The sequence below is a fragment of the Morus notabilis genome, unplaced genomic scaffold (genome assembly GCF_000414095.1).
Source record: "Morus notabilis unplaced genomic scaffold, ASM41409v2 Scaffold342, whole genome shotgun sequence".
Classification (NCBI taxonomy): domain Eukaryota; kingdom Viridiplantae; phylum Streptophyta; class Magnoliopsida; order Rosales; family Moraceae; genus Morus; species Morus notabilis.
Genome location: NW_010366042.1, coordinates 674,299 through 685,572, shown reverse-complemented (window position 1 = coordinate 685,572; position 11,274 = coordinate 674,299). Strand labels below are relative to the sequence as shown.

The following is an 11,274-nucleotide window of genomic DNA, read 5'->3' as shown; positions in this document are numbered from 1 at the left end:
CCTAATGAGTTTTAAATCCTTTCATATATATAAACTATTTCACATTTTCACCGCCGGTACTTTTCTAGTCACGCATAAATGAGACCGAAGAGAAGAGGTTTGGTTTTACACGTCTTGGCTCCTTGGCATTTTTTGGTTACAATCAAGTGCTACGTACTTTCTTTATGTTAGTCTAGGCAGAATCTAGGGGCTAGCTTAGACCGTAATTAAGACCTCTAAAAATAATAATGAAGACCAAGTTAATTTTGCTACGTTTGATCACGGCCTAATGTGAAAGCTAAAGTCAAAAAACAGCTGTCTAGTACGTTTTTCTCTTCAACTGCTCATGATGGTTATGTATAATTGTAAAATCACGCAAAGAACACTATATATAAGCATGTAACTGAACTGCATATTGAGTAATAATATCAACATTTGTCGTCCAATGTGTTTTTCATTTTTATTCTCTCTTCCTTTTACTCTCCCTCATCTGTTTTTCTATATACATTTTTAATATGTTATATAAATGTGCGATGCTTTACCTAATTACTAAACTTTTATGGGTTATCTTCATAAATAATAACTCTAAACGTATGTACTTTATTTTAAAATGTCACCTTATTTTTCAAAATCATTTAAAAAAAACTCTTTAAAAATATAGAAAACAGCTTAAATACCCTTTCCGTACCCACTTCTCTCCATTTTGAAAAGAAAATATATAATTCGAAGGTATTTATAGATCCAAATAATAAACACGTTTATATATATCAGCAAGCAATTTGAAAACTTCTCACCTATGAGCTGTAAAATTATCATTACAAGAGTAGGGTTAATTCTAGATTGATCAATAGTTTTATATCCGCAAGGGATTCCTGCAGTCACGGGTTATCAAGAAGTAAGATATATATATATATATATATATGTATATATAGACACGTGTGTAAAAAGTACAATACTAAAGTGACGTATATGTATATATATAAGTAAACTATACCAAAGCGACGTATATGTATATAAATAAACTGACCTCTTTCTTGATAAACATTTTCTTTGGATACCCCATAAAATTGGGGCCACGACTATATAGTACTCTACTTTTATATTTACATGTTTTCCTTATATCTTTACAGATAAATAATCAAAAGTTAAGAGAATAATAACCTCGGAAACCAATTAAGAGAATGTTTTGGTACACAAATGGAGAGCATTGAAAGCTGCATATATATACATTTACACACACACACACACACACACATATATATATATATATATATATGACATTAGCCGTTAATATATAGGCTTTAAATTATTAAGTATGTCCCCCTAATACAACTTTCGTTTCCTAATTAATAGTGAAGAAGAAAAAACAGAAAAAAAAAAAAAAAAAAAAAAAAAAAAAAAAAAAAAAAAATCTTTCACTAAGACAACTTCTAGGGCAAGCCTTATTTTGGGTTAAAAGTTGCTTCCCGTCATAGGGCACTGTTTGTCTCTATAAAAACCGTTGCTGGGCACTGTGCACAAAATAGCTTTGACTTTCAAAATGGCAATTTTTTTAATGTTAAGATTTGAAGAACCCTAGTTTTGGGGAGGTGAAATATTGTGGTAGTGTTTGATGAGAAGCATGGAAACTTTAACACCACGAATGGTCACACAGACAGGTCTTTGGAACGAAGAAAACTACTGGGTCCAAGTCTATGAAATCCATAAAAAGATAGACCATCTTCGAGAGAGATTATAAAGCAAATATATATATATATATATATATATATACATATATACATATACATATATATATATATATATATTCTACTACTACTACTATTAACTTTATCGTGTAACGAGTTTAACCTTTTTATTGGTACTTGTCACAACCAGCTTTTTGAGACCTGGGTCAAGCCCTATGGGTTACTTTGAAGTTTGAAATAATCTCTTTTATTTAACTTAATAACTATTCTTATCTCTCTATCATTGACCGTTTTGTTTTCTATATAATTAGCTACTTTTGCTTCGGTACTTTTTCTTGATGGTAGGATAAAAAAATAATATTTTTTCTTGATGTTATGCAGGGTTAGACCAAAATGGTTTGCCTACTTTGCATATTGTATGATTTGAGTGGTATGAAGCGCTCACTAAATGAGAGAAAGAAAATATGCTTCGGTACATAGTTTAGGAATTCTTTTATTAAATTAATCACAATCAAACGATAAAATCGTCTTTTATATGAAAATGAGTTTTTCAAACCACACAATGAAAAAATGGCACAGATCTAAAGGAAAATCTAAAGAAATACCCCATTTAGTAAGGCAGGACAAAGATATAGAGAAAATTATTTGAACTTATTGAGTTTGAATTTATTTATTTTATTCTTGATTAATACATTTTTGAATATATATATATATATATATATATATATCTCGTTATCCACTTATTAACGTAAAAAAAGACTATATATTTCCTTTCAAAGCACTATAAGGGTTTTGAACCTAAATTCAAGTTCACATCAGTATTTGTTTTAAAAAGTAAAAAGGGGTTTGAACCCCTTAATATGACATTTAAATCCTCAAATTAAAAGGATTTCTAAACCCAAATTCTCAGTTATCAAAAGTTGAACTCAAGTTCAAACTCCACAGTTCAAAACCATTGATTCAAACCCAAAGTTTAAATCCACTCTGATTTAAACTTTTTACCAAATGAATCCTAAAATTTTACTCTTACGGATATATAATTAAAAAGACGAAATAAGAAGGGTGGATTCTCCAATTTTCGCTTACCTCTTTAATTACATTTACACATATATATTCGTTATGTAAGAGATGAATAAAAAGAAAGAAGAAGAAGAAGAAGAAGCATATTCACAAGTTGTCGTATTTGCACCTAAATCTGTAATACAACCCATAATGACATTCCTACTCTTTGTTAGCCACCCTTAAAATTAATTATACAAATTCATTAAATAAAAATCAATCACACAAATTCATAACCATCAACGTAAAAGAAGATATATCCAGAATGATATTATCTTATGAATCATAAAATAAACCTATTGAAAATATTACTAAATTTAACTAATATTCTAAAGGTGGAGTTAAAAGTGATCATTTGTGTAATTGTCCATTAACTATGACTATGAGCTTCATAAGCAGTACTAGGCAGAATTTATACCAATCCATATACTTGGGAAGATAATTATATTACATGGCAAAATTTCATAGCTTAAGTTGAAATTTAGCAAAATTTTTAAAATATTATAAATATAACAAAAATGACATAATCATTATGTCACGTTTTATATTATATAATGATAAAATCATAATTTAATGATATCATTCTTAAAAAATAAATGATTAAAATTTTTACTATTTTTGTAATTTTTTAAAAATTTTGCTATATTTAAAATTTATTATTGAAATTTTACTATACGTCTAAAGAGCCCTATGATTGGGTTTACAATCAAAAGAGAAAAAGAGACAAATACTCATTAAACGTGCATTTATTAGGATTTCTACCCCTTACTATTTATTAATGGGAAATAGTATAAAATATGTCAATATGAAAAGCTTATGAAAGTATATAGGTCAATTTTTAGTTATAAAAATTAATAGGTCATAACTTGTCAAGTTATGATTTATAACCAGATAAATTATGAACAAACTTGTCAAGTTATAGTTCATAACCAGACAAGTTATGGACAATAACTTATCAAGTTATGGTTCATAATCAGACAAATTATAGATGAAAATAGTAATTTGGCATATTTATTAACTTATATAAATTATTAACCTATTAATTTTAATTCATCTCAAATCTTGACTTATTTCCCTCTTTCTCCCTTTATTAATAACTATTTAATCAAATAAAAGGGTAAACCGAATCAAACCCCACTCTGTAGTAGGCCTATTAGAACCCAATTTAAGCCCAATCCAAAATCTTAAAGGCCCGTTTTCCGACATCATAGAAAAAAGGTTGTCTTTGCTATGACGTGGCGTCAACTGAATGGACCAATCATTGCCAGGTGGCAACAAAACCTGGAAAGGCCCAAATCCACGTGTAAGTCACCTATAGGCCAAACTAACGTGGAGTGACATGCGAATCCCCCCACTTCTACTTCTTCTTCTTCTTCTTTTCAACCTTCTCACTTTTCTTCTCTCTGTGGAGCACACGAAACAAACGGTACACAATACGTATTTATACGCATGAAATACGTATACGAGCTGAATCGTTTTTGAGGAAGAATGCTGAAGACTCCAATGGAGGCCGTGGCTTGGAGAGGGTTGGTTTACACTGGATTCCTTCTCAATTTCGTCTTGGTCTGTCAATTCGTTCTTCTTCAACCTCTCGTATCCGCTTTAGGTTTGTTTCCCATTCTTTTCTTCGTTTGATTATTTTTTTTGGAATTTTTTCTGTTTGTGTTGATTTGGAATTTCGAATATGCGAGCTTCGATCTGGTTCTACTGCTTTCTTGATTTTTTTTTCCCTGTTCTGATTGGTTGTAATGGAATTAATTAGGTGTTTGTTGATTTGATTTGATTTGTGTTTTTAGCCTTTAGAAAATTGTAAATTGGAAATTATCTTGCTGAAAATGAGTGGTTTTTTGTTACTGTTGTGGATTTTGGCTGAGAAAATTGGGAATTATTTTGCTAAAGAGAAGTGATTTTTAGTTTCTTTTGAGGATTCAATCATTTTTCCAATTTTTTGGTTTGCAATGAATTCAGAAGTGGACATATTATTTTTGTTACTTATTTTTTGCTGTAAAGAAAAGAATTTTAGGCTGTAATAGTGTTTGGTCATAAACTTAAGGGAACTTTATCAAAAAGGTGTAAAATTGTAGCAAATAACTATTCAAGGAACAGTCAAGGATAAAAAATTGAGCTATTAAGGATTTTACTTTTTTGAAGGTTATAAAAAGTTGGAAAATGAGATTTTTGTTTTTTCATTTTTGTAATTCTCCCTTTATCTTCATCAGATTTGAATATGCAGAATTCTTTGGATATGACTTATAAATTATTGATGTTAACAATATTGGTGTTATTAGGCAGCAAATCTGGAAATGCTGCGGAATTGTTTGAGAGGGTATCACAAAGTGTGAAGGTGAAGCGATATAGTGAGGCACTTGATGATCTTAATGCTGCTATTGAGGCAGACCCATCTCTTTCAGAAGCCTATTTTCATCGTGCATCAGTTCTTCGTCAGTTGTGCAGGTCCGTTTTTTGGTACTATGACTCATTTAGTTAGAATTTTTAACTTCAGTAAATGTTATTTGCAAAAGGATTAGAACCATTTGTTTCACTTCTGTGCAAGGAGAGTATCTTAACCACTCAATTTAGTGACTGCTATTGCTAAACAATGAAAATTCGTTATGTAACCCCGTGCTTACCTTCTTATTTCTAAGTTTAGACATTTTTTTTTTTACGGAGGGAGAATATGCTTATAAAAACACATGTTCTAATTCTGTTACAGTGTTGTCTCTCACAATAAATTTGAATTAAAAAAGTTCCCGCTAATAGTTTCTTTCACAATTTTTTTTTGAATTCAGAACCAAAATCATTGACTTGAACTCATGAACCAAACAGGCCTATAAGAAATCTCTTGATTTTGGGGTTTTAAATAAGTGGGGATTGCCATCTCTCTCTCTCTCTCCAATTTCTGATTGTAAAAATTATATGATTCAGGCGGTTTTTGGCTGATGTAGATACAAGGAATCAGAGAGAAGCTACGAAAAGTTTCTGGAGCTGAAACCTCGAGACTCAGCAGCAGAAAAGGAGCTTGCTCAATTGCATCAGGCGCAGAGTGCACTTGATACAGCTTTAACTCTCTTTGAATCGGGCGATTTTACAAAATCTTTGGAATACATTAGCAAAGTTGTCCTTGTTTTCTCTCCAGCCTGCTCAAAGGTAAATATATTTGATTTCTCTTTTTGTGAATTTTTCCATTTGTTTGGTATTGTTTGTCGTTACTCGTATTGAGTATATTACCTAACTAGATGACCCTAAGGAGTTGGCATTGAGGCTAGGGTACAACAAAGTTGAGTTCCATACTATTAACTTCATGGGCGTTATTTGTTGCAGGCAAAACTCCTCAAAGTGAGATTGTTAATAGCAACAAAAGACTATTCTGGCGCCATCTCTGAGAGTGGATACATTCTCAAGGAAGATGAAGATAATCTGGAAGCATTATTACTCCGTGGCCGTGCCTACTACTATTTGGCAGATCATGATGTTGCTACAAGGTTTGTCTAACAGCAGCTTCTGTGAAGTGCTAGATTGCTGGTAGATAAAATCTAATTTTGGGTAGAATAGTTATGAGGGTTTGTCTTGAAATGATAAGACAATCTTTTCTTCTTTAGGCATTACCAGAAAGGTCTCCGCCTTGATCCAGAGCACAGTGAGTTGAAGAAAGCATATTTTGGACTGAAAAATTTACTTAAGAAGACTAAAAGTGTAAGTCCCAAAGATATTAGCTTGAGTTGAGTTCTCTTCTCTGTTTCACCCAAAGAAGGTTATATGAAAAGCTTGCTGCTGCCAACTATTTTCATCAGTCGACCTTCTTTATAGCCTAAATTTTCATGTTACCCATTTTCTTTTTGAATACTTGGCATTATGCAGGCAGAAGATAATGTAAATAAGGGCAAGCTGCGAGTTGCAGTGGAAGATTATCGAGCTGCTCTTGCCATGGACCCTAATCATCTTGCATATAATGTTCATCTCCATCTGGGTTTGTGTAAGCTCTTGGTCAAGCTTGGGAGAGGAACGGATGCTATAATCAGTTGCAATGATGCACTTGATATTGATGGGGAGCTTCTTGATGCTTTGGTTCAGGTTAACTGTTCTACTCTTGGATAGTTTGTTTCAACCAATTATTAAGAGTTTTCCACGCATGAAACATGCATGGTTGTCTTTGTAAATCCAATATTGTTGCTCCATTTTTCAACTCCTAAATGTGTTTTGCAGAGGGGTGAAGCTAAGCTCCTGACAGAGGATTGGGAAGGAGCTGTTGAAGATCTGAAATCGGCAGCTCAGAAATCACCTCAGGTTAGCTGCAGTAATATTTCTTTTTTCATTGAACTTGACCTTCCAGCATTGTGGGAGGCTGCCTTTTTATTACATAGCTTAGCATTTTTAGCTCCTGACATTAGGATAAATTCTTTGCCGGTCTTGCAGGATATGAATATTCGGGAAGGTTTAATGAGAGCCGAGAAAGCCTTAAAGATGAGCAAACGCAAAGACTGGTACAAGATTTTGGGAGTTTCGAAGACTGCATCTGTTTCTGAGATCAAGCGTGCCTATAAGAAGCTTGCTCTGCAGTGGCATCCGGATAAAAATGTCGACAATAGAGAAGAGGCAGAGAATAAGTTCAGGGAAATTGCTGCCGCATATGAGGTCTTATCACCCCCACAAATTTCTTTGAAACATCATTTTTAATAGGTTCTTCAATCCATTGAGAGATGACACATCTCAACACTTTTTTATCCTTCACAGGTTCTTGGGGACGAAGAAAAACGAACAAGATATGATAGAGGGGAAGACCTTGAAGATATGGGCATGGGCGGCGGTGGCGGCGGCTTTAACCCTTTTGGCGGCGGAGGACAGCAATTTCATTTCACATTTGATGGTGGCTTTCCTGGTGGTGGTGGTGGTGGGTTTGAATTCCATTTTTGACTTCACAAAGAGAATAAAGAGTTCAGTCGTTGAGGAACCCCAAACACCCTCAATGTGACTGATTGCTGACAGGTTTTGGCCATAGGTTTAGTCGGTTCATCGAAAGAAGTTAGTTGAGAAAATGAAAATTTTATTGCTTCAGTTATTTTGGTACGCTTAATGTATGACATCTCTCACTATATATGTATTCTCATGGACCGGCAAAGTACGAGGGGATAGAATCTTTTGCACAGAGGAAGAACATGTTGAAAAATCTAATTTGTGAGGGATTTTTTATTTTTTATTTTTTTTTTTAAATGGAATTATGAGGTTGATTACACTATCAAATCGACTCTGTTTCAGTATTGTCTTACCTTTTCTTTTCTTTTTTTTTTTCTTTTCCTTTTTTTTTTTTTTTTTTTTTTTTTTTTTTTTTTTTTTTACATGTAGTTTCGAAACTCGCAGAGGCTGTAGGCGTTGTTTTTGTGTGATAGATTTTGTGATAAATTATGTTTTTGTTTTTTTTGTTTTTTAAAATATAGAGTTGCTATAAGGTTTGTTGTTCATCTCTTAAAAGCTGAATTTCGGAAATGGCATTTGTTTGGATCACAAATCGTCCTTTGTTAAAATGATGTCGTTTTTAGTGTTATTGTCTTTCGTCTTATAGTTGTCGTTTTTTTGACGTAAACTGTCTATTGATGTAATAGTTTTGCTTTTCGTAAACTAGGGTTATTGAGGGGGTATCATTACGTTAAAATCTTGTCGTTTGCCTTTTAAATTGTCTTTTTAAAATGTTGTCGTTGTTTTATATTGTCATTCATCTGAATTAGGTCGTTTTATTTTATCATTGTCGTTTCATCTCCAAATTGTCGTTTTCTTGATTTACCATCTATCTGATGTCGTTTTTCTCTTTCGTGAAATAGGGTCTTAAGAGGGTGGCATTCCTCTAAACTCTTGTCGTTTGTCTTCTATATTGTCCATTGTTGTCGGGTTTTAAACATATTGTCGTTTCCTTGATACTCTGTCTCTCAAGACTGAAAATTTGGAATATTGCAAGTGATGTCGTTCACCTCTCTCTCTCTCTCTCTCTCTCAATATTGCAATTTTGTAAATGATGTCGTTCACTTATCTAAGAGGATAACATCTTTCAATTTTTTGTGTCGTCTTCCCTTTATATATGTCTTCTTTGGGATCACGTCGATTAGCTTATGTCATTACTATGTACCTTTTATTTAACGTAATTGTTATTGCTTATGTCATTACTATGTACCTTTTATTTAACGTAATTGTAATTGTACATGTGATTCGTTCTCTTTACAACATTTGCAATAGACGATCAACACTTTCCCTCTCTTCCAACAAATCGAAACGTCCACAAACCGAGAGAGCCGACCGTAAAGAATAATCAAAAGAGAGAGCAAGATAAATCGAGAATTATTTTATACGAAAAAGAATAATGATTTGTTCTTTTTAATCAAGGTACAACTGAAAACGGAAAAAAAAAAACAAAAAGTAACACATGACAAAATCCGCGTTGCCAAATTCCACACACCAAGAAGACCGAAACAAACTAAAGGCACCAAAAAAATGTTCAAAACGCCGCGAGAAGTGCGACAAAGGACACACTTAGAAGAACCGCCTTATTATAATCTACGGCGGGAAGGCCAAACGCACCGGAATCATCCGTATCCGTGGGAACCTTGGAGGTGGCCGGAGCATCATCGGAGTCGCTGTCGTCAACGCCTTTCACCGGTTTGGCAGAGAGCGGCGCCGGTGCCGGAGCCGTGGCCTTGGCCTTCCCGAAAATGTCGATGGGGAGCAACACCTTGTCAACCTGGAATACCGCCAGTTGCCCGTCGGTGTACACGGTGTTACTCACGGTGGCGTTCACCACACCGGTCGTGATGTTCACCTGCAATGCCAGAAATATAAGCAAAATTGGTCAACCTGGAATAAGCAACAATTAGTTTTCGATTTTGAATACGACATGTCGTTTTTTGGAGGGAAATGACATTGACACCATGTTTCCAACCCCATGAAACAACAAACACCATCCAATATCCATACACAAAAAAAAAAAAAAAACGACAGCGAGCGTAGTCCGTACCTGGTTGCTGGTGGAGGTAGTGACATTGAGAGGGTACTGGCCATTGTCGCTGTTGCCAGCCTGCGTGTGGAGCGGATTACTCACAGTCTGGAACTGTGACAGCGTGTAGTACGCCGGCAGCACGTGGTACTGCACCAGCCGGATCTGCTGCTCGCTCGACAGAGAGTTCAGCGTCCCCGTCTTCAGCCCCGAGAACGCCCCGTCCGTCGGCGCGAACACCGTTATCCCCTGCGACCCGCCGCCGCTCAGATGCGAGTTTATCTGGTCCGACACCTGCGTCCCCTTCATTAGCTTTATGAACGTCGTGAACTGCCCCGCCTTCTTCAGCACCGCTATCACGTCCTCCGGGCTAGACGCCGCCGCACCCACAGGAGAAGCCGCCGGGCTTTGGCCGGAAGTGGGTGATAGAAGGAAGAAGAAGAAGAAAGTGAATGAAAACAGAGGAAACAGAGGACTCTGTTTTTTGGTTTGTGCTCTTCTTTGTTCCATTGGTTGCTTTTGGGTTTTGGTTATTTGGGAAGAGTGTTAAAGTGGGGGTGTATTTATGTAATTTTTTTCAGTTGGGTTGTGAAGTTAGGTAAAAGGGAGTAATATTTAGGTGGTGAGTGATATCAATCAAGATTGGGAGTTTTTTTTTTTGCTTGGGGAGGGAGGAAAAATAAATATGGGGTGGGGAAAGAAGAATGATGGGTGTTGTGTTTTTTGCTTTAGAAAACAGCTTCTTTTTTTTTTTTTTTTTTTTTTTTTTTTTTTTTTGGATTTTTGGAACTCTTTCTGTGTATGGGAATTTGATGTTGTTTTAGTGCCTAGAATGATTTGGAATGGGACCAATTGTTTGTTTAGCTTTCGATTCTGAGAGGCCCCTTTTTGGTATTATGTCTTTGAAAGGGAAGGGAAATTTTGTAAGTTGCAACTAACGCGTTAATGATTTCTGGTTGTAAGGTTTAACTTTTATGGACTTCTATCACCTCCTCCTCTAAATGGTGTCGTTATAATTTAGAAAATTACTAATTATCATTTTTAGTAATGGAATTACAATGTTATGATAGTTGGATTCAACAAAAGAAAATATTAGGCCTCATTTTGTTCCCATAATCTTAGTTCAACTTAGTTATAACTGTGTTTGTTCTCGGATCATTAGATCGAAGACAACTGAACTAATATGTACTATGAAGACATATAAATTTAATTGTAACATCCTATTATGAAAAATAACAAAGAGTATTGAAGTTTATTCCATTCCGGACAAAAGAAACCAAAAAAAAAAAAATGAAATAGGGCTTTATGAAACACAAAAGTTACCGTTACTGTGCATGTGGTTTTAGTGCCTTATTTACTTTGCTTCTTTTGCACCTTAACAGGATACTTTTTTGAGGTTTCCTAAATTTGTTTGTAATGTTGGACTTAGATCTTGTTGCCGCATGGCTTTTTAGAAAAAGAGACGAACACCCTTTCAAAATGCGGGAGTCTAGATTTTAACCTTCTTTCTTGATTAATATTTTTTTTAGTCAAATATTATATTCAGTGGCGGAGCCAGCCTTTCACTTCAGTAGG

The 11,274-nt window shown here is 34.6% G+C and overlaps 2 protein-coding genes across 2 annotated transcripts; one reads left to right on the top strand and one right to left on the bottom strand.

The window, feature by feature from the left end:
* Nucleotides 1–4,113: 4,113 nt before the first annotated feature.
* LOC21407148 (dnaJ protein P58IPK homolog) lies at nt 4,114–7,939 on the top strand. Its single transcript, XM_024172963.1, has 9 exons — nt 4,114–4,329; nt 5,012–5,177; nt 5,669–5,870; nt 6,045–6,205; nt 6,323–6,416; nt 6,582–6,794; nt 6,927–7,007; nt 7,137–7,355; nt 7,455–7,939. The coding sequence occupies exons 1-9, from the start codon at nt 4,212–4,214 to the stop codon at nt 7,632–7,634; spliced, it is 1,434 nt and encodes a 477-aa protein (XP_024028731.1). The 5' UTR covers nt 4,114–4,211; the 3' UTR covers nt 7,635–7,939.
* A 1,198-nt stretch (nt 7,940–9,137) lies between these two features.
* Nucleotides 9,138–10,220, bottom strand: LOC21407147 (fasciclin-like arabinogalactan protein 11). Its single transcript, XM_010109250.2, has 2 exons — nt 9,721–10,220; nt 9,138–9,525 (listed from the first exon to the last, which is right to left on the bottom strand). The coding sequence occupies exons 1-2, from the start codon at nt 10,207–10,209 to the stop codon at nt 9,205–9,207; spliced, it is 810 nt and encodes a 269-aa protein (XP_010107552.1). The 5' UTR covers nt 10,210–10,220; the 3' UTR covers nt 9,138–9,204.
* Nucleotides 10,221–11,274: the final 1,054 nt, after the last annotated feature.

Bases quoted from the DNA above. Each gene is read 5' to 3' on its own strand.
- LOC21407148 (XM_024172963.1), top strand. From the start codon at position 4,212: ATGCTGAAGACTCCAATGGAGGCCGTGGCTTGGAGAGGGTTGGTTTAC. The intron at 5,178-5,668 runs GTCCGTTTTTTG...TGGCTGATGTAG, and splicing joins GTTCTTCGTCAGTTGTGCAG to ATACAAGGAATCAGAGAGAA. The intron at 6,795-6,926 runs GTTAACTGTTCT...TGTGTTTTGCAG, and splicing joins TTCTTGATGCTTTGGTTCAG to AGGGGTGAAGCTAAGCTCCT.
- LOC21407147 (XM_010109250.2), bottom strand. From the start codon at position 10,209: ATGGAACAAAGAAGAGCACAAACCAAAAAACAGAGTCCTCTGTTTCCT. The intron at 9,526-9,720 runs GTACGGACTACG...CTGGCATTGCAG, and splicing joins CTACCTCCACCAGCAACCAG to GTGAACATCACGACCGGTGT.